We start from the raw sequence: 22,032 nt of genomic DNA on the forward strand, positions 1-22,032 counted from the left end.
ATAAGACAGCAGAATGCAATTTGATTCATTGTACACAATTACAGCACAACTTTTCATTTCTTTGGTTGTATACGATGTAGCTCCACACCATATGTGCAGTCATACATGTATCTAGGATAAGGATTCCACCATCTTTCCTGCCTAAACTCCCCCTCCCTGCCCTTTGCCCAATCAAGTTCCTCCATTTTCCTATGTCCCCCATCACCCCATTATGGATCAGCATCCACTTATCAGAGAGAACATTCGGCCTTTGGTTTTTTGGGATTGAATTACTTTGCTTAGCATGATATTCTCCAACTCAATCCATTTACTTGTAAATGCCATAATTTTATTCTTTTTTAATGCTGAGTAATATTCTATTTTGTATATATACCACAGTTTCTTTATTCATTCATGTATTCTTGATTTCACTAAATACTGCTAGATTGCTCTTTAAGAAGACTTCACTGGTTTACATTTTCTTCTGAAATACCTAAGATTTTCTGTTTCCCCTAACTCATACAGTCAATCTACATTATGTAGTTTGCTAATTTCCCTACTTGATGGGTGTTGGTTGAGGTTTCATTTTTTAAATTTTCCATTTGTGTGATTATCAATAAGAAAGGTGGCTTTTCCATAAATTTATGAATTAGTACATTATACCCTTTTGTGAAATGTCTATGGATCGCTTGTGCTTATTCTCTTCTTGATTTTCTCCATTAGAAAAGGGTTTTTGTGCATGTTTTTGCTGGTTTTCAGTTCTTTCTGTATCTTAGGGTTCAGTCATTTTTTATTTATAGATATTACATTTTTATCTTAGTCTATTACTTTTTATATTGCCTCTAAAATATTTAATTTTGATTCAATTCCATCCATTTTTATCCTTATGGCTTGTGTTCTATGTGTCTTGTTTAATAAATCCATCTGCACCTGAAAATCACAGATATATATCTTATATCTATAAAGTCACAGATATAGATATAATGGATAGACCTACTAGTTTATATTTTTATATTCTCATGTGTTTAAAACTTCAAAAAAATTTAATGTAGAGTGACAGATAAAACTTTATTTTCTTTTTTATGCTTTATTTTTATTCATTTAAAAAACAAATGACAGCAGAATGCATTGTAATTCTTATTACACATATACAGCACAATTTTTCATATCTCTGGTTGTATATAAAGTATGTTGACACCAATTCATGTCTTCATACATGTACTTTGGATAATCACATTCCACCATCCTTGCTAATCCCATGCCCCATCCCTTACCCTCCAACCCCTCTTCCCTATCTAGAATTCATCTGATCCTCTCATGCTCCCCTTCCCTAACCCACTATGAATCAGTCTCCTTATATCAGAAAAAAACATTTGGCATTTGCTTTTTTTGAGGGGTGGATTGGCTAACTTCACTTAGCATTATCTTCTCCAACGCCATCCATTTACCTGCAAATGCCATGATTTCATTCTGTTTTATTGCTGAGTAATATTCCATTGCGTATAATTGACACATTTTTTTTATCCATTCATCTACTGAAGGCATCTAGGTTGGCTCCACAGTTTAGCTATTGTGAATTGTGCTGCTATAAACATTGATGTGGCTGTGTCCCTGTAGTATGCTTATTTAAAGTCCTTTAGGTATAGACTAAGGAGAGGGATAACTGGGTCAAATGGTGGTTCCATTCCCAGATTTCCAAGGAATCTCCATACTGTTTTCCATATTGGCTGTACCAATTTGCAGTCCCACCAGCAATGTATGAGTGTACCTTTCTCCCCACATCCTTGCCAACACTTGTTGTTGTTTGTATTCAAAATAGCTGCCATTCTGACAGGAGTGAGATAATGTCTTAGAGTAGTTTTGATGTGCATTTCCCTAATTGCTAGAGATGATGAAATTTTTTTCATATATTTGTTGGTTGATTGTATATCCTCTTCTGTGAAGTGTCTGTTCAGATCCTTGGCCCATTTATTGATTGGGTTATTTGATTTTTTTTGGTGCTTAGCTTTTTGAGTTCTTTATATACCCTAGAGATTAGTGCTCTATCTGATGTGTGAGGGGTAAAAATTTGCTCCCAGGATGTAGGCTCTCTGTTCACCTCACAGATTGTTTCTTTTGCTGAGAAGAAGCTTTTTAGTTTGATTCCATCCCATTTATTGAACCTTGATTTTAATTCTTGCACTATAGAAGTCTTATTAAGGAAGTTGAGGCCTAATCCAACATGATGAAGATTCGTGCCTACTTTTTCTTCTATTAGACATAGTCTCTGGTTTAATTCCTAGGTCCTTGATCCACTTTGAGTTGAGTTTTGTGCATGGTGAGGGATAGGGATTTGATTTCATTTTGTTGCATATGGATTTCCAGATTTCCCAGCACCATTTGATGACCATGCTACCAAAAGCACTGTACAGATTTAATGCAATTCTGATCAAAATCCCAATGGCATTCCTCATAGAAATAGAAAAAGCTATCATGAAATTCACCTGGAAAAATAAGAGACCCAGAATAGCTAAAGCAATCCTTAGCTGGAAGAGTGAAACAGGTGGCATCACTATACCAGACCTTAAACTATACTACACAGCAATAACAGAAACAGCATGGTATTGGCACCAAAACAGTCTGGTAGACCAATTGTACAGAATAGCGGACACAGAGACTAACCCACAAGATTACAATTATATTAGACAAAGGTGCCAAAACCACGCATTGGAGAAAAGATAGCCTCTTACATCTTTATTTTCTATCTATATAGAAACAATATTCTCATAATTGTTTCTTTCATACATAATCTATCAATGCTCTACTGATTTACCTCTACCAAATGTTAAGTACTCATAAAACATGGATCTGTTTCTGGATTATCTACTATGATATATTATTAGTATGCTACTGTATTTTAGCATACTTTATATAATACTATGTATTTATAGTATGTCTTTCTATTTGGTAAGGATTCTCCATCATTTTTGCCTTTTTAAAAATTGTCTTAGCTACCTATGTATCATTATCATCCTATGCTTATCTTAGAATTAGTTTATCTACTTGTGCTCTCAAAAATTAATACTGAAAGCTGGAGTTGTGGCTCAGTGGTAGAGCACTTGCCTGGCATATGTGTTCCATCCTCAGCACCACATAAAAATCAATGAATAAAATAAAGGTCTTAAAAGTTCTTGCTGAGATTTTAGCTGGGATAGTATTGAATTTTTAGTTATAGATTTTGAATTTATAGATAGTTTTGAATTTATAGATCAACTCAGTGAGACCTTGTCTCTAGATAAAATACAAAATAGGGCTGGGGATGTGGCTCAGTGGTTGAGTGTCCCTGAGATCAATCCCCGGTACCAAAAAATTGCATTAAATTATCCCATCCATAAAAATAATATATATCTATGCATTAAGCTCATCTATAATATTCTTTTAATACAATTTTAAGTTTTATTATAAAATATTTAAGATGAATTAATATTAATATTATAATATAATAAATACTATGAATACTCTGTTCACATCTATCAAATCATAACATTTTAAAAGGTTTCTTTTCAGAGATTATATTCAAAATATTTAACAAACTTGTATGTCATGGACACCAACTAATGAGAAAGATCCCTGACTATCAGTGTCTACAAGCTCAATGCTATCAAGCTCTGCTTGATTCATATATATATTTTAAATACATAGAATATTTTAGCTACAGTTAAAGACACTTGTGTATCCTATCCCAAATTCCATTTTCCCTTATCTCTCTCTGCATATTATTATATTATTATGGTATGTGTATGTACCCATAAGTATGTACAGCATAGTTTTGCATGTTTTCAAATTGCATGTAAATATATTGAGCTGAAAATATCAGTAGGCAAATATCCATTTTGATATATATTTTAATGGTTATATGTTATCCCCTTGAGTGAGGATGCCAGTTAACTAATAAAATTCCCTAATTCTTTTAATTTTGGATAGTTTTCTAATTGTGCTCTAGTACAAACAATGCTGCAATAAATATTCATTTTTTTGTGATCCATAAACACATTTCTTTGGAATATGACCTAGCATTGGAATTCTGAGGTTGTAGATTACATTTATTTTACATTTTGGTTGAAAATATACTTGAACATATGTATCTCTCCATGAACACTGAATGAAAATATCTATATTCTGATACTTTCCCCAACATTACTTTTAGATATTTTTTGTCATTTTTTTTAGATTTTTAGGGTTCGTTTACCTTTTACTCTTTGATAGATTAAAAATGGTATCTCAATTAATGGTAATTGCATTTCCACAGTTACTTGCTTATTGGTTTTCATATTTGCCAGTCTCCTACTCAACTGATCTTTCCTTGTAGAACCATTTTTGAGAATTTCTAAAGTAGACAACACACTCTTACACTCTATAGTTTTCTCTTTCATTCAGTATATGCTTTCTTTTATGAATGAATATTAATATTCATAATATAATAAACAATACTTATTAGTATCAGTCTTATTAAACCTGGGTACTAGATCCTGATATACAAAAAGTTCGATTTACATAACTGCTCCATTTTTAAAACCAGAATTGACAGACATGATTGGTCCTGCTTATAGAACCTTTCACCCAATCTTTATACAATTGTTTTGTATAAATTTTTAACTGAGAAATAATAATTTATACATTTGTGATGTACAACATGATGCTTTGATGTATGTATGCATTATGTACATTTTGTGTATCAACTCTTTATGAGATATATGGTTTGCAAATATTTTCTCCCATTCCATACACTGTTCTTATACTACGTTCATTATTTCCTTGGCTGTGCAGAAGCTGTTTAGTTTAATACAATCCCACCTGTTTATTTTTGCTTTTGTTGACTGCTTTATAGCTGTAATAATGTACATGCCTACCAAATTAAGCTATTTGGCATATGCATTGCCTCATATACTAGTCATTTTTTTAGCGAGAACACTTAAAGTCTACTTTCTTAGAAAATTAAACATAGAATATATTGTTGTTAATCATAGCCACAATGATGTACAGTAGTAGATCTTTTGAACTTATTTCTCCTAACTCAAGTTTTGTGTCCTTTGACCAATGTCTCCCCAACCCCTAAATCTCTTGTAACCATTATTTTATTTTTTTCTATGAGTTCAACTTTTTCAGACTTCACATATAAGTGAGATAATGCAGTATTTGTTTTATTGAGCCTGGATTATTTTATTTAACATAATATCCTCCAGTCCCATCCATTTTAATGCAAAAGACAATATTTACTTCTTATTTAAGGCTGACTAGTATTTCATTGTGTGTATATACCCCACCATCTTTATCCATTTGTCCACTCACAGACACTTGGATTGATTCCATGTCTTGGCTGTTGTAAATAATGCTGCAATGAACAGGAGAATGCAAATGTCTCTTTAGCATAGTGATTTTATGTCCTTTGGATATATATAGCTGGGATTTCTCGATCATACGGTGCTTTTATTTTAATTTTATAATCATAGTGTTTTCCATTTTGGCTGCAATAATGTACATGCCTACCAAAGTTGTGCAAGGGTTCCCTTATGTCTGTATCTTTGACAACACTTGTTATTTTTCATCTTTTTGATGATCAATCACAATTAAGGTGATATGTAATTGTGGCTTTACTTTGCCTTCACTGATGATAGAGATATTCAGTGTCTTGCTATATATCCGTTAGCCGTTTGTATGTTTTTGGAGAAATGTCTGTCTATTCAGGTACTTTGTCCATTTTTAATTGTTATTGTTTTCTTGCTATTAAGTTGTTTTAGTTCCTGGTATATTTTGTATATCAACTCTTTATGATATATATGGTTTGCAAATATTTTCTCCCATTCCATACACTGTTTACACTATATTCATTATTTCCTTGGCTGTGCAGAAGCTGTTTAGTTTTACAGTTCCACCTGTTTATTTTTGCTTTTGTTGACTGCTTTTGGTGTCATATTAAAAAATTCTTTGCTATGTTTTCTTCCAGTACTTTTACAACTTCAGGTATAATGTTTAAGACCAATCCATTTTGAGTTGATTTTTTTTGTGATGGAAGATAAGAATCTGTTTTCATTTCTATTCATGAGGATACCCAGTCTTCCAAGCACCACTTATTTGAAGAGACTGCCCTTTATGCCTTGTATGTTCTTGGTATCAATGTCAAAAATCAATTGACCATGAATTAATGGATTTATTTATGACTCTCTATTCTGTTCCATTGGTCTCTGTTTTTGATAAAATTTTAATTTCCTTTTCTGACAGTGTGTTATCAGTGTATAGAAATACAACTAATTTTTATATTTTGAATTTCTTTCCTGCAAGATTACTGAATTTGTTTATTAGTTCTAACAGGATTTTGTGTGATCATTAGTATTTTCTACATATAGGATCATGTTGTCTGCAAAAGGGACAATTTAACTTCTTCCTTTCCAGTATGGATGCCTTTTATTTCTTTCTTTTGCCTGATTGTTTTGGCTAGGATATCAGTACCATCTTGAATAGAAGTGAGAGTAGTCATCTTTGTTTGTTCCTTATCTTAACAAAATCTATACTTTTGTTATTCAGTATGATGTTAGGTGTGGGTTCTTCACATACACCCATTACTATTTTGAGGTACATTCCTCTATACCTAAATTTTGAACATTGTTTAAATCATGAAAGTTTGAACTATTTCAAATGACTTTTCTGCATCTATTGAGAGGCTCATATTATTTTTATCCTTTGTTCTGTTAATGTAATGTATCAAATTTAGTGATTTGTATCTGTAAATCATCTTTGCACTCCTAGGATAAGTCCAACTTGATCATGGTGTATAAACTTTCTGACATGATGTTGTATTCAACTTGCAAGTATTTTGTTGAGGATTTTTGCGTTTGTTAGTCACGGATATTGGCCTATAATACTTTTGTCTTTTAATGTCCATGTCTGGTTTTGATATCAAAGTCGTGATGTTCTTACAAAATGAGTTTGGAGATACTCCCTCTTCTCTAATTTTTGGAAGAGTTTGAGAAAGATGTATATTTATTATTTGTTGGTTGTACATAGTTCATCCGTGAGATCACCAGATCTTGGGCTTTTCTTTGATGGAAAACTTTTTATTACTAATTTAATCCCCTTCCTCATTATTGGTCTGTTCAGATTTTGTTTATTTATGATTTAGCTTTGGTACCTTGCATGTATCTAGGAATATTCCCATTTATTCTAGGTTTCTGATTTCTTGGCTTACAAAATTTCTTAGTGTTCTCTTATGATCTTTTGTATTTTTGTGCTATTGATTGTAACATATCTACATTTTTAATTTGTCTTCTGTCATGTTTTTAGTTGATCTATCTAGCTAGAGTTTTTTCAGTTTTATCCTTTCAAAAAAGCAACTCGCTGGGCGTGGTGGCACATGCCTGTAATCCCAGTGGTTTAGGAGACTGAGGCAGGAGGATTGCAAGTTAAAGGTCAGCCTCAGCAATTGAGTAAGGCCTTAAGCAACGTGGCGAGACCCTGCATCAAAGTAAAAAAATTAAAATGCACTGGGGATGTGTGTGTCTCAGTGATTAAGCACCTTGAGTTAGATCCCCAGAAACAAGAGTGGGGGGGGCCTCTGTTTATTTGTCTTTTCTATTGTTTTTTTCTAGTGTCTATTTCATTTATTTTTACTTTGATCTTTCTTCTACTAATTTTGGCTTAGTTCTTTCAGTAGTTCCTTGAGGCATACTATTAGGTTATGTATTTGGTATCATTCTTCTTTTAGATGAAGGCATTTAATACTATATATTTTCTTTTAGAATTGCTTTTGCTGCATCCCATAAGTTTAAATATATTATGATCCACTTTTTGTTTGTGTTAAGATATTTTACATTTCCTTTGTAATTTCCTTTGACCCATTTGTTGTTCAGAAGCATATTATTTAATTTTCATGTATTTATGAATTTTTGAAGTTTCTCTTGTTTTGGAATTCAAGGTTTATGTTATTGTGGTTGTAAGTTATTTGATATGAATTAAAATTTGTTGGGACTTGTTTTGTAGCCCGAATTATGATCTATCCTGGAGAATGTTGTTTGCACTGGAGAAGAATGTGTGTTCTGCAGCTGTTGGATGGAATGTTCTGTAGATGTTTGTTAGGTCCATTTAGTCTGAAGTGTAGTTCAAGTACAATGTTTCCTTATTGATTTTCTGTCTGGATGATCCGTGCATTGTCAATAGTAGGGTATTGAAGTCCTCTACTATTATTTTATTGTAGTGTATCTCTCCCTCCAGCAGCTGTATGGATATTTGCTTCATATGTATAAATGCTTCAATGCTGGATATATATATATATATATATATATACACTACTGATGAATTGACGCCTTTATCATGATATAATGACCGTTTTGTTTAATTTTATGGTTTTGACTTCAAGTCTATGATGTCTAACATAAGATCAAGCAAATAAGTGAATTTTTTTTCTGCACAGTGTACCAATGCACTGTGTCATAAGAAACAAATCTAAATACTTGCTTGATGTATCAGTGAGGAAGGAACATGGCCCCAATAGTTTTCAAATAAGTTGATTTTTTTTAACAGCAACAATATAGTAATTGCAGGACAAATAAAAATCTTTTGTGGGCTTTCTTATATTTGTTGTTTTTTATTCTGAATATATATGATGAGGGAGCATCCTATCTTTTAATGTTTAGACTCTAAATATCCTAATTTGTTGGGATAGAAGGGGCTGTAGGAAGGGGTGGTGTAGCAGCTCTAGAAGGAACAGGAGAATCCAACAGGAACAGGGATACAGAATGGAGAATAGGGAAATCAAATGGAGAAGAGGAGCCAGTGATTGCTGAATAACGGGCAGTAAACAGAAATGAGGAGCTACACTGAGGAGAATGGAAAGTTAGAAGTAGGGAGGGGGAGGGAGAGAGGGCAGACCAGCAGGGACCAAGACCCCCTCCGGAGGCGGAAAGAGGCAGGACCACTTCCGGCCGGGGAGGCGGGGGGACTGGCTCAGACCTAAGGAGAGGCTTGGAGAGAGCAGACGCTTTCTGGACTCCAGAGGACGAGGTGAGCTGAGGTGCCCAGCTTTAGTGAAGAACCCCTGGGGGCCTCTGGGCTGAGGCTTCAAGGCTCCTGACTCCATACAGCCTTAAGGTTTGAAGGAATCCTACTCAGGGTTTGGGATCTAACCGCATAGAAGTGGTTGTGTTTAGCGGTACCTGGACCCGATTCTCATGGGAAAAGGGAGGAGGAGGAATACCCTGTGGGCACTAGAAAGGTCTGAACTCGGTTCCGCGGGAGAAAGGTGGGATGTAGACCTGCTTGGGGTCATAGAAAAGGAAAGATGGAGAAATATTTCAGGCGGTAGAAAGAAGGGTGGAGGATCCAGTTCGGAAGGGAGATGAGAGATAGACAGCGGGATCCCGTTCAGGCTGGAGAAAGGGGGCAGGACCCAGTCTGGGCTAACGAAAGAAGGGGTCGTTACTGAGGAAGGAGGGGGCAGGATTTTTTCCTTTTTTTTTTTTTTTTGTAATTAAGCGGCTGAAAGGACCAGGCTCTGAAGGGAGAAAGGAAGGGCTAGAATCCGGTTGGTTCTGGTTTGAAGAAGGGAAGAGACGGAACCTGGTAGGGTTTTTGGAGAACAGGGAACACACAGGTTAATACCGTTGGATTTGTTGGTGGGGTATCCATGTTGCAGAAAGGGCGGGGCCGGGCACTTGCAGACGTGGAAAGAGGGGGGAGCTGTGTTGGGGAAGGGGCGGTGCAGAGACTTGCCGCAGAATGGAGGGAGGGGGCTTATTAAGGGGAGGGGAGGGGAGGTGCGGAGAAGTACTGCAGAAAAGAGGGAGGGGGCATATCCGAAAGGGGTGGTGCGTGGCTGTACTGCAGAGGAGGGGTGGGCGGTGTTGGGGAAGGGGTGGTGCGTAGCAGTACTGCAGATCAGAGGGAAGGAGCCAATGTTGGGGGAAGGGTTGGACTGGGATGTGATGCAGTTAGAAAGAGGGGGTGAGGGGTGGGACCGAGGTGTTTTGTTGCTCTGAGAGCAGGGGCTAGAGACGGTCCAGTCCATCAAGGCGCATGCGCACTGGGGGCCTCGAACGGGTTCGTCTGAGAAAGCGGTGTGCCAAAGGTGGGGGCTCTGTTTGGTGCGCATGCGCACTCTCAAATTGCAGTAGGGGGCGTTCGTAGGTGCAGGGGCGTTGTCATAGAACTGACTTGCCATCTTGGAAAAATAAAAACGCTGCTGGTGGCCGGAAACCAGACCGCCTGGGTTTCTAGGTATTGAGAACCCAGGAGTTGAACGGTTTGGGGTCCAAGGTTAGGTGAGACCCTCCCTGCCTTCAAATGAGGCAAAACCTCTGATGAATCTCCCTCTCCCTCTCCTTCTCTCCCTCCTTATCATTCTCCCCAAATTCAGCCTATTTCTCTCAGGCTCAGCTTTTACTTGGCTTTCCAGAAAGATGGATAGAAGAAATGACTATGGTTATAGAACAACGGTGTTCCAGGTGAGGCCTCTCTGCATTCTTATCAGGCTATCTGCCGTGTCCTGAGTTAATTGCATGTGAGCCCCTCCCCACCCTGTATTAGCATAATTGCCTGCCTAATCTGTCTCAGTTCTCCTTTGCATGGTGGAAGGGGAGGGGGAGGAGTGGAAAACCTGCCTGATTGTATCACCCCCTTCAATCAAACACTATTCAGAAGAAAGAGAAGCTTTCTGGAAAGGGGTGGGCATAGGGAGGCAGGTAGCCCAAAGGATCATAATCCTAAGTGTGTAGGGCCCTCTGCCTCCCTCTGGGAGCCTGGGGCTTCCCTTCCCTCCAGATGTAGAGACCGAGACCACAGAAGAGGACAGTGTCTTGCTGATGCATACCCTGTTGGCGGCAACCAAGGACCCACCTGTTGCCAACCGACCTAAGAAAAGCAAGACCAAGAAGACTTCTCTTAAGGCTGTTACTAAGTCTGCACCTGCTGCCTCTCCAGTCCCAACTGCCAATGAGATTGCCACCAACAAGCCCAAAATAACTTTACAGGCTTTAAACTTGCCCATGCTCACTCAGATCAGCCAGTCTTCAGCTACTACTGAGGTAGCCAATATTCAGGCTTCTTCAGTCACTGTTCAGCCTAAGAAAGCCAACAAGACAAAGAGAGTTTCTGCCAAGGTAGCTCAAGGCTCCCAGTCCCCAACTGGGAGTGAGGGTGTTACTACCCAACTCAAGTCACCCTTGCAGACCCTAAACCTACCAGTGATTTCACAGACAATCCAGGTTCCAGTTGCCAGTGAGTCAGCCAGTTCCTTGGCCTTGATAGTCTCTACCAAGCCTAAGAAAGCTTCCAAGGCCAAGAAGGCTGCCAATAAGACCATAGCTAGTGCCACTGAAATCTTACCAGCTCCAACTACTATCCACATAGCTACTACCCAAGGCCAAATTACCAGTGAGACAGCCAATATCCAAGCTACAGCAGCCTCTATCAGAACCAAGAAAGCTCCCAAGGCCAAGAAGACAACTGCTAAGGCCCCAAATACTGACACAGAACATCTAGAGTCTCCAAATTCTACTGAGGCAGTGAGCAGGCAGATTGAGGCCACAGCAGCAGTTCTCCGGCCCAAAAAGCCCAAAGGAAAGAAGATTGTCAATAAAGGCCCAAATTCTGCCTCTGAGATCACTGAGGCTCCACCCACCACTCAGATGGTTACAAACCAAACCATAGTAGCTACTATTCGAGTCAAGAGAGGGTCTAGGGCTCGAAAGGCTGGCACTAAGGCTCGGGTAACTGAAAGCCAGACTCCAGTTGCTGACCAGGGGGCTCAGGTGAAGATGGCTGCCTCTCAGACCAGCATAAGCGCCCTTGAGACTCAGGTTGCTGCTGCTGTCCAGGCCCTGGCAGATGACTATTTGGCTCAGTTGAGTCTGGAGCCCACAACTAGGACCCGGGGCAAGAGAAACCGAAAGGTGAGATCTCTGACAGCATCCTTAAGTTTGTAATTCTTTTCCATTCCTGTTTTCCTTGTTTGCTCATTTCTTCTATAAACATTTACTGAGTCTTTTTACTAGTCCCTGTGTTCATATAGGATATGGGAGATGCTGATAAAAATGGAATATAGTTTGTGACCAACTAGCAGTTCACAGAGTGGTGGGGAAGTAAGATATCTATATACTTAGATATAACCTGTATGTAATTCACCTTGTATTTACATAGTGGTCACCATGTTCCAAACTTTGGTTTGGATACATTTACAAAAGCCATGCCTTTATATCTTGAAAGGGATACAGGGACCGTAAGTTCTAGTTTTACAGATAAGTAAACTGAGTCCCACTGAAGTGAAGTTACTTGTCCAGGGAATACAGCTAGCAGAGTCTAGTGATACCAAGGAAGTAGAGCTGTCCCAGGCCCTTAGGTTATTCTAGCCTGAACAGAGCAATTAAATTTCTGCCTGGAAGATAGTGGAAGAAAATCCCAGGACTCTGGGTAGCCAATGGCAGGGTCAGGCCCCACTGTAGGGGGGAGTTGAAGGGGACTTGCTGGAAGAGACAGCCATATATTTCACCTGGTAACTCTGGACCTTTCTTCTTTCTCGTGATGAAGTCCAAACATCCAAATGGGGATGAGAGAAGTGGCAGTAATTATAGGCGGATCCCATGGGGCCGGAGGCCTACGCCACCACGAGATGTGGCCATTTTGCAAGAAAGGGTAAGAATCCAATGCTGCCTCCTCTGTTTTCTTCCTCTGCCTCTTTTCTGCCATCTTACAAGTATATTGAGATCTCACTATCTTTCCCTTTTTTCAGGCAAATAAATTGGTGAAATACCTGTTGGTTAAGGATCAAACAAAGATCCCCATAAAGCGCTCAGGTAGTGTCCTACCAATCCTCCTCTTTGAGCCACCCCATCCCATAGTCTGGGGTTAATCCTTTACCTTTATGACTTGCTTATTCTCTAATATCTCTACCATTGCTTTCCTCCTACATCATCAGAGCTAGCATCTTTTAATAACCTAGTTCAAGGCTCTGATTGCACTAACCCCACTGGGCTGACAAAAGGGCTATAGTTGGGGCTGGGTTGTGTCTCAGTGGTAGAGCACTTGCCTAGCATGTGTGAGGAACTGGGTTTGATTCTCAGCACCACATATAAGTAAAAATAAAAATAAAGGTCCATCAACAGCCAAAAAACCCCATTCTTTTTAAAAAAGGGCTGCAGCTCTATGGCCCATGCTCAGACCAGGTTTTCCTACCTCTCCCTTCTTGTAGACATGCTGAAGGATGTCATCCAAGAATATGATGAATATTTCCCAGAGATCATTGAACGAGCAAGCTACGCTCTGGAAAAGGTGAATGGGCAGCCTGGGGTATGGGTGCACTGAGGAAGCCTTGAATGGAACAAAGGTATACAATCACAGTCTCCTTCTGGGGAGAACCACAGAGGTTATCACTGTACAGATGGGTCCAAAGAGGAGCATAGACCAGCTATGGGTTGCACTGCTAGTCAGTGGTAAAAAGCACAGTGAAGACCCAAGCCATTCAAATTAGTCCTGGCTTCTGTCTGCTGCTAGATGAATATTTCAGATGCTCACCTCTGTGTCTCCTTAGATTCACACAAATCACAAAGAGAAAGTTGATGACAGTAGTACATTTATTGCATGTTTAGTGTGCTGGGCACTTAGTTATGTACTTTACATGCATTACCTCACTGATTGTGCATATATACAAAACCTTCAGTTATATGGGAAGCTGCCTAATGCCTGGGAAACTCATTGGTGACTGAATTAAAATTTGTGATCTCACAAGCTATTATTTTGTTTGACAGATGTTTCGAGTCAATCTGAAGGAAATCGATAAGCAAAGTAGCTTGTATATTCTGATCAGCACTCAGGAATCCTCTGCAGGCATACTGGGAACGTAAGCTGGGAAAGGGCTGGGGTCAGAGGGGGCTTCTACTTTCATCCATGGCACTACCCCTTTCTTGCTCTCTCCTCCAACATCCTCTTCTTGCTCTCTCCTCCAACATCCTCTTCTTGCTCTCTCCTCCAACATCCTCTTAGAGGATTGGAAAGATGGATCCTAAAAAGACCCTGTGCCAGCTCATGTTCATGGTTGGAGACCCATACACAATAGTAGTACATGATTATGATTGACTGAAGGGTGTAGGAGGCTGGGTTGGACATTCCTGCTATCAGGCTAGTTGTCTCTCCAGATAGAAACTTCCCAGGAAACCAGGCCTGTTGTTGCCTGTTTTCTTCCTACTGAGTGCTTGGCCTTGCCTTGGCAGAATGGTTCTCATGGGAAGGCTTCCTAATGTAGGTGGATCATGATGCTCCAAGGACAAGAAAAGGTTGAATATACTTCTGCATATATATCTTTGTGTAGTGCTTACTCCTTCCTTCCATGCTCTGTGGATTTAGAAAAGAAAAAACTGCTGTCTCTGTCCTCAAGGAGTACACAATCTAACTGAGAATGCTAGACTTACCCCTAGGAGGTAACCAGTCCAGGCAAGGAATGACCACGAATAGAATCATGGCTTAGACTTGAAATCAGAATTGCAGAATCACTATAGACTCACATGAAAGAAACCATATCATGGCTCCACCTCCCAAGATCATGAGAAGTGGCATCACTGGGTTTCTGCCTAGAATTTGCTCAGGTATGAGGGCTCTGGGAGAGAAGGGACTCATATTGACTGGGTGCCTGTGTTGTGCCCAGTTGACAGGCATTCCTTCATTTTCATGGCAACCTGGGGTGGGAGGTAGAACATGATTTTCCAATTTTGCTAAATGTGAGACTTTGATTCATGGGTCTTAAGTGCCTTGCCTGGGGTCACATGGAGTTGTAAGCACAGACAGGACAGAATTCTCCAAAATCTGAGGGATCTGGGAGAGTCTAGACTTTTGAGCTGGCTGGTGTGTCTTGTATGTGGCTCTAGGACATAAACCTTCTCTGTCCTATTATTCCTTTAGGACCAAGGATACACCCAAGCTGGGTCTCCTCATGGTGATTCTGAGTGTCATTTTTATGAATGGCAACAAGGCCAGTGAGGGTGAGTGGCTGGGCATGCAGCTGAATGGGTGGCTGTGCTCTGAATTCCATGTGTTCATTTTCTGTCCCTGTCCCCTCTTGCCTCCCCTTGCAGCTGTCATCTGGGAGGTGCTGCGCAAGTTGGGGCTACGCCCTGGGTATGATTGGGCTCTCTCAGCGCTTGCTGTCCGTGTTGTCCTTTGGCAAGAGAGGACGGTCCCAGGATTGCATCAGCCTGGTGGTCTGGTGGCGCGGGTGGGGGGTGCTGGGCTGGGTGGATGGGGAAATGATTCTGAACTCTTTACTCCCTTTCTCCTTTATGTCCTCCATCTGTTCTGAGCTGAGATGTAAGATAAACCTTCAGGGATCCCTGAGAAAGAGCCATCTGGCCTCCGGCTGCTTGCTTCTTCTAGTGGCTATGTGCTCACTACTTTCTTCTCTTCGTTGAGACTACCCCATGTGCTAGAGAGGTTTCCTTCCAGTTGGGAAATGCCTCTGCACTAATCTGGGCAGTTTTGGTCTGTGTTCATGGGTTATTTTTCCCATTGCCAGGGTGAGACATTCACTTTTTGGGGAAGTGAGGAAGCTCATCACAGACGAATTTGTGAAGCAAAAGTAAGTGGTGTTTGGGGGTTTTATTTGACCCTGATGTGTTCTGGGGGTGCTAGTCTAGTTCAGAAAGTGCTTAGTCAGTGCCTTCTTGATGCTGTCTTTAGAGGGATGAGCATCTTGTGTTCTAAAAATGAGTCCTGTCTAAAATTCCCATGGAGGGACATATCCAGGACTAGGAACAGATCAATACAATGCCCTTGCAATGGGGTGTGCTCAGAGCAGGGGGCCTGAAGAATGGCTTCTCTGTTTACAACACACCCAACAGCAATCTGGGTTTACTCCTCACAGGTGGCAGGATACATTGGCCATCCTGTGACATCATGCCCTATATACCCCAGGTGCCTTTGCACAGGGTCATTGGGAAATGGTCTTGGAAGGACAAGACCATGAACTATGTGTGAGAATGAATCTTGGGCTGGAGAGTCTTGGAAATACCTCTGTAGGGGCTATTTAGCATTTGTGTAGAAGAGATTGTCATATGAGACCTAGTGATTAAACAACAGGTTTGCTTGGCTAGAAGTAAGCTGTGTTTCCTTTCCAAGGTACCTGGAGTATAAGAGGGTCCCCAACAGCAGACCACCTGAGTATGAGTTCTTCTGGGGCCTGCGCTCTTACCATGAGACTAGCAAGATGAAAGTCCTCAAGTTTGCATGCAAGGTAACATAGCTGCCTGATTTGGAATGTTAAGGGAATGGCATGTCTCTGGCTGACAAAGCCTGTGTGTAGTAATAGACAGGTAAAGAACAACCTGCAGTTTATATGTAAACATATGAAGCCTCATTAATATCCCAGAATGTTGCTAGAAATATAGTTTACATTGTTTTATTCATTCCTATGCTTTGTATTAATTAGTTCAGGCTTCTATAACAAAATATCATAAACTGAGTGGTTTAAAAACAGAAATTTGTTTTCTCACAGTTATGGAGGCTGAGAATCCCAGATCAAGGTCCTGCACAGTTGGTTTCTGGTGAGGGCTCTCTTCCTGGCTTAGAGAAAGCTGCCTTCTTGCAGTGACCCTTCTTACAAGGACACTAATCCTATTGGATGAGGGCCCCACCCTTAAGACCGTATTAACTAACTATAAATTACCTCTATAACAGCCCTATCTCCCCAAACAGTCACACTGGGCATACTGTCATTTCCCATATTATGAATGAAGACACTTGGGTTCAATAAAGTTAAATAACTTGTCCATAATTTTATTGTTCCTAAGTTATCAGAGCTGAAATTAGATCCCAGGACTGACCCATGACAGAGCCTTAATAAGAATTTTAAAAAATTAATGCTCTTAATTTTATCCAAAGTTCTTAGTAGGTGCTTCACATATCATTACAAAGGTTCTTTTCTTTATAATAATTATTATTTCCATTTAAGGTGCAGAAGAAAGACCCCAAAGACTGGGCTGCTCAGTATCGGGAGGCAGTGGAGATGGAAGTCCAAGCTGCAGCTGTGGCTGTGGCTGAGGCTGAGGCCAGGGCTGAGGCAAGAGCCCAAATGGGGATTGGAGAGGAAGCTGTGGCTGGGCCTTGGAATTGGGATGACATGGATATCGACTGCCTAACAAGGGAAGAATTAGGTGATGATGCTCAGGCCTGGAGCAGATTTTCATTTGAAATTGAGGCGAGAGCCCAAGAAAATGCAGATGCCACCACCAATGTCAACTTCAACCGAGGAACTAGCACCAGGGGTGGTTTCAGTGATGGTGCTAGTGTTAGCTTTAATGGTGCACCCGGCCCCAGTGATGGCTTTGGTGGTGGAGCTGGTATTACCTTCGGAGGTGCACCTAGCACCAGTGCTAGCTTCAGCAATGCAGCCAGCATTAGCTTTGGTGGCACATCCAGTACCAGTGCCAGTTTCAGCAGTGCAGCCAGCATTAGCTTTGGTGGTGCACCCAGCACTAACACTAGTTTCAGCGGTGGAGCCAGCATTAGCTTTGGTGGTGCACCCAGTACCAGTGCCAGCTTCTGCAGCACAGCCAGCATTAGCTTTGGTGGCACACCTAACACTATTACTAGTTTCAGTGGAGGAGCCAGCATTAGCTTTGGTGGTGCACCCAGCACTAGCACTAGTTTCAGCAGCACAGCCAGCATTAGTTTTGGTGGTGCACCCAGCACAAGCACCAGCTTTAGTGGAGGAGCCTGCATTAGCTTTGGTGGTGCACCCAGCATCGGCACCAGCTTTAGTGGGGGAGCCAGCATTAGCTTTGGTGGTGCACCTGGCACCGGCACTAGTTACAGTGGTGGAGCCAGCATCAGTTTTGGTGGTGCACCTTGTACAAGTGCCAGTTTCAGTGGTGGAGCCAGCTCTGGCTTTGGAGGCACGCTCAGCAGCACCACAGCTGGCTTTAGCAGTGCACTTAGCACTAGCACCAGCTTTGGCAGTACACCCACCACAAGCACTGTCTTCACTGGCGCACTTAGCACCAGCACTGGCTTTGGAGGCACACTTAGCACCAGTGTATGTTTTGGTGGCTCTCCAAGTTCTGGTTCCAGCTTTGGTGGCACACTCAGTACTAGTATCTGTTTCGGTGGCTCTCCTAGCACCAGCACTGGTTTTGGTGGTACACTAAGCACCAGTGTCTCCTTTGGTGGCTCTTCTATCACCAGTCCTGACTTTGGAGGTACACTAAGCACCAGTGTCTGCTTTGGTGGCTCTCCTAGTACCAGTGCCAGCTTTGGTGGTGCACTTAATAGCAGTGCTGGCTTTGGCGGTGCCATCAGCACCAGTGCCGGCTTTGGTGATGCCATCAGCACCAGTGCCAACTTTGGCAGTGCACTTAACAGCAGTGCTGGCTTTGGCAGTGCCATCAGCACCAGCTCCAGCTTCGGTGGTGCACTCAACAGCAATGCCAGCTTCAGCAGTGCCATTGGCACCAGTGCTGGCTTTGGTGGTGCCATCAGCACCAATACTGGCTTTGGCAGTACACTCAATAGCAGTGCCGGCTTTGGCAGTGTCATCAGCACCAGTGCCGGCTTTGGAGGTGCACTCAGCAGCAGTGCCGGCTTTGGCAATGCCATGAGTACCAGTGCTGGCTTTGATGGTGCTGTCAGTACTAGTGCTGGCTTCAGTGGTGCACCAAGCACCAACCCTGGCTTTGGTGGTGCATTCAGCACCAGTGCTGGCTTCAGTGGGGCACTTAGTACCACTACTGACTTTGGCAGTACTCACAGCAACAGCATTGGCTTTGGCAGTGCTCCCAGCACCAGCGTCAGCTTTGGTGGTGCTCACAGCACCAGCCTCTGTTTTGGTGGAGCTCCCAGCACCAGCCTCTGCTTTGGCAGTGCATCTAACACCAACCTATGCTTTGGTGGCTCTCCTAGCACCAGTGCCTGCTTTAGTGGTGCCACCAGTGCCAGTTTTAGTGATGGACTCAGCACCAGTGCCGGTTTCAGCTTTGGTAATGGGTTAAGCACCAGTGCTGGATTTGGAGGTGGACTGAGCACCAGTGCTGGCTTCGGTGGCAACCTAGGCACCAGTACTGGCTTCGGTGGCGGCCTAGGCAGTGGCTCCGGCTTCGATGGTGGCCTAGGTACCAGTGCTGACTTTGGTGGCGGACTAAGCACCAGCACTGGCTTCGGTGGCGGACTAGGCACTGGCACTGACTTTGATGGTGGACTAGGCACCGGCACTGGCTTTGGTGGTGGATTAGGTACCAGTGCTGGCTTCAGTGGCGGACTGGGTACCAGCACTGGCTTTGGTGGCGAACTAGTCACCAGTGATGGCTTTGGTAGTGCACTGGGTACCAATGCTGGTTTTGGCGGCACACTTGGCACTGGTGTGGGTTTTAGTGGTGGCCTCAGCACCAGCGATGGCTTTGGCGGTGGGCCTAATGCCAGCTTTGACAGAGGACTGAGTACCATCATTGGCTTTGGCAGTGGTTCCAACACCAGCACTGGCTTTACTGGCGAACCCAGCACCGGCACCAGCTTCAATAGTGGACCCACTTCTATTGTTGGCTTCAATAGTGGACCGAGCACTGGTGCTGGCTTCTGCAGTGGGCCAAGCACTAGTGGCTTTGGTGGTGGACTGAGCACTGGAGCTGGCTTTGGCGGACCGAGCACCGGAGCTGGCTTCGGTGGTGGACTGGGCACCAGTACAGGCTTCGGTGGACCAAGCAGCAGTGCTGGCTTCGGTGGTGGACCAAGCAGCAGTGCTGGATTCGGCGGTGGACCGAGCACCGGTTCTGGCTTTGGTGGTGGACCTAATAGCCTTGGTGCCTGTGGCTTCTCCTACGGCTAATGAAGTTTCAGGTGAATGCCATATTTCCATAGCCAGAGTCCATGGGGTTGGGTATAATATTTGGGATATTATATTTAGAAGAAACCATGAGGGAGGGGGGCTGAGTGGGAAGATGAAGGCAATGAAGGAAGTATGAGAAAACAGTATATTTGGTCCTAAAATGTTTTTGGTGTTTCGTTTTCAGGTTTATTCCCCATGTTTACAGACACCACTAATAAATTGCAGCAGTCTTTCCCATGGAGCCAAGGTACAGCCTTGGAATCTTTGTCCACACAGCAATCCTAAGCAGCTACTACCAATCAGCTGAGGGTGACATGCTTTGAAAAAAATCTGTTCGCTGTTCTTGCTTTCTTGTTTGCTTTCTGTGTGCTGTCATATTTTGGTATTAGAGTTATTAAATTTGCAAAATGAATTGGAGTTTTTTTCTTTTAATTTGCTTAGGTAATTGTGAGTGACACTTTGGGTTTGTAGAAAAGCTAGAGATCAGCATAGCTCTTTTGGGAATGTGGGGTCCAGCTTCAGGCTAAAAGGCAGGTATTTCTTAAGTGGGGGGGAAGCCTAGGAAAGCATGGCAAACCCGAGGATAATAGCTTGAAAAAAAATACAAAGGGGGGGAAGCCAAAAGCAGAATGCAAAGATAAAGAGTTCTAGAGTGTAAGTACAGATTCATTTTGAATTATCTGTGTAAGAATGGAGGGACAGAAGGGGGCGGGGCAACTAGGGGTAAACATGGGAACAAGGGACAGTTTTCTTGGATTAGGAAAGTCTTAAGCATATTGTAAAGACTATGACACCAAAACCAATAGAGAGGGCCAGAAGGTAGATGGAAGAGTCAAGAATTTACAGAAGTAGTCCAAGAGGGTGGGGTGGGATAAGGTACCAGAAAATAGAACATGACTATTGAACAGGATTTAGGCGTATGGAAGCAGATGAATATAGATCATCATCATTTTAAGTAGTGATCTACAACCTGTAGTAGGTCTCAACAAAAATGGAGGTATGAATTATTTAGGGTTTGGATCTCATTGGGTGGTTATGATGAAAGAACAAGAGAACAAAGGCAGCAAATGTGTGAATAAAGTCTTTTGAAGACTTTTTACCACTGGGTCACTTGGTGTTTGTCTCATAGTTGATGTATAGACAGTAACTTAAGAGGCAGACCATAGGACCCAAGCTGGTTAGGGATGGAAGAAAACTGAGGCAGAAGATTGATGGGTTGGGAGATAATGGGGAAGTCAAAGGACTATACTTTTGATGTACAAATACTGCCCATTAAGAAATACCACATGTATGCCTACTGTGTGGAGGTGTGCTATTAGGGACCCTATGAATGACAGAGTTGTGAAGACTCATGAATGAGAGTGGGATGCTTGAATTCAAGGTCAGACCGAGGAGATGATGCCAAGATCCATGGGATGATAGGGTGTTGATCACTGGAGTTGAGGGGATCAGAGTGTGAGGCCTGTGTGATGGTCATTCATTCACATTGACAGAAAACACTCAGGATGGCAACAAGAGTTAGAGAAGATGATCACTTGCCCAAGTGCCAGGTTCTTCTCTGAAAATAGGGATAAAGGTATCCTGCCCCCATTTACATCAACCACCAAGGAATAAGCTCCACCAGCACTCACAGGGACCTATCTTCTCCCATCTTTGCAGGTACTACCCCAAACTCTCAGGAACTCCTCACCCATTCCACATCCACAACACCAGAACTGGGTCAGGATCAGAATCTCGAAAACAATGGGAGAAGTCTCCCTATGACCTTCTCCTATCCTCCTATAGGCAGTAAGAGAAGTCTTTATTGATCAGAGAATAGGAATTAAGAAAGAGCCTCATCCAGAGCTAGGTTGCTCCTTGGTAGTAGCTAGGAACTGAGACCTGTTTGGGAGCTGCTGAGGATTTCTTCTCCCAGTGAGGCCAAAGCCACAATCTTCTCAAAATAGGAGAATAGCAAGGACAGCAGTTCCTAAAGGTGGAAGATAGGACCGAAGCAGTTTGACATCTCAGAAAGATCTCAATAATGGGCAGGGACAGTGTCCAGGGCTTCCTCAGGTTCCCGGGAAATGTCCACATTCTGAGAAGAGAGTGCCCAGGGTTAATAAGAAAGAAGGAGACAGCAGTGTGGGCCCCTAGGACCTCCCCTGCCTCTTGTCCTTACTGTCAGATTCCCCTTTCAACCAGCTCTGAGTCCTGACCCTCTTCTTAGGAAGGCCTGGGGGGTGAAT

General features: G+C 42.2%; 2 protein-coding genes and 1 non-coding gene across 8 annotated transcripts in view; 2 read left to right on the plus strand and 1 right to left on the minus strand.

The window, feature by feature from the left end:
* The first annotated feature begins 8,905 nt into the window (after positions 1-8,905).
* Positions 8,906-20,216, plus strand: Tro (trophinin). 6 transcript variants are annotated; one of them, XM_021719776.3, is made up of 13 exons: positions 8,906-9,012; positions 10,364-10,451; positions 10,722-11,897; positions 12,532-12,636; positions 12,734-12,797; positions 13,193-13,272; positions 13,749-13,840; positions 14,896-14,975; positions 15,069-15,111; positions 15,506-15,568; positions 16,108-16,222; positions 16,940-19,815; positions 19,989-20,216. In XM_021719776.3, exons 2-12 carry the CDS (start codon positions 10,407-10,409, stop codon positions 19,802-19,804), a joined length of 4,728 nt encoding a protein of 1,575 aa, XP_021575451.2. In that variant the 5' UTR covers positions 8,906-9,012; positions 10,364-10,406; the 3' UTR covers positions 19,805-19,815; positions 19,989-20,216. The 6 variants fall into 6 exon arrangements, with proteins under 6 accessions (XP_021575451.2, XP_021575454.1, XP_021575455.1 ...); XM_021719779.3 differs by lacking the exon at positions 19,989-20,216 and having other exon boundaries at positions 16,940-17,141; positions 19,441-19,623; XM_021719780.3 differs by lacking the exon at positions 19,989-20,216 and having other exon boundaries at positions 16,940-17,047; positions 19,441-19,623.
* Positions 15,770-15,898, plus strand: LOC120891198 (small nucleolar RNA SNORA11). Its single transcript, XR_005735575.1, has one exon. It is a non-coding gene; the product is annotated as a small nucleolar RNA SNORA11 (small nucleolar RNA).
* Positions 16,744-22,032, minus strand: part of Pfkfb1 (6-phosphofructo-2-kinase/fructose-2,6-biphosphatase 1) — a 52,366-nt gene continuing 47,077 nt past the window's right edge. Inside the window, exon 14 of the mRNA XM_005339791.5 lies at positions 16,744-21,881. Within this exon, the coding sequence (XP_005339848.1) occupies positions 21,822-21,881 (60 nt within the window). The 3' untranslated portion in view covers positions 16,744-21,821. The remainder of the gene's footprint in view (positions 21,882-22,032) is intronic.

The sequence above is a fragment of the Ictidomys tridecemlineatus genome, chromosome X, assembly GCF_052094955.1.
Source record: "Ictidomys tridecemlineatus isolate mIctTri1 chromosome X, mIctTri1.hap1, whole genome shotgun sequence".
Taxonomy (NCBI): domain Eukaryota; kingdom Metazoa; phylum Chordata; class Mammalia; order Rodentia; family Sciuridae; genus Ictidomys; species Ictidomys tridecemlineatus.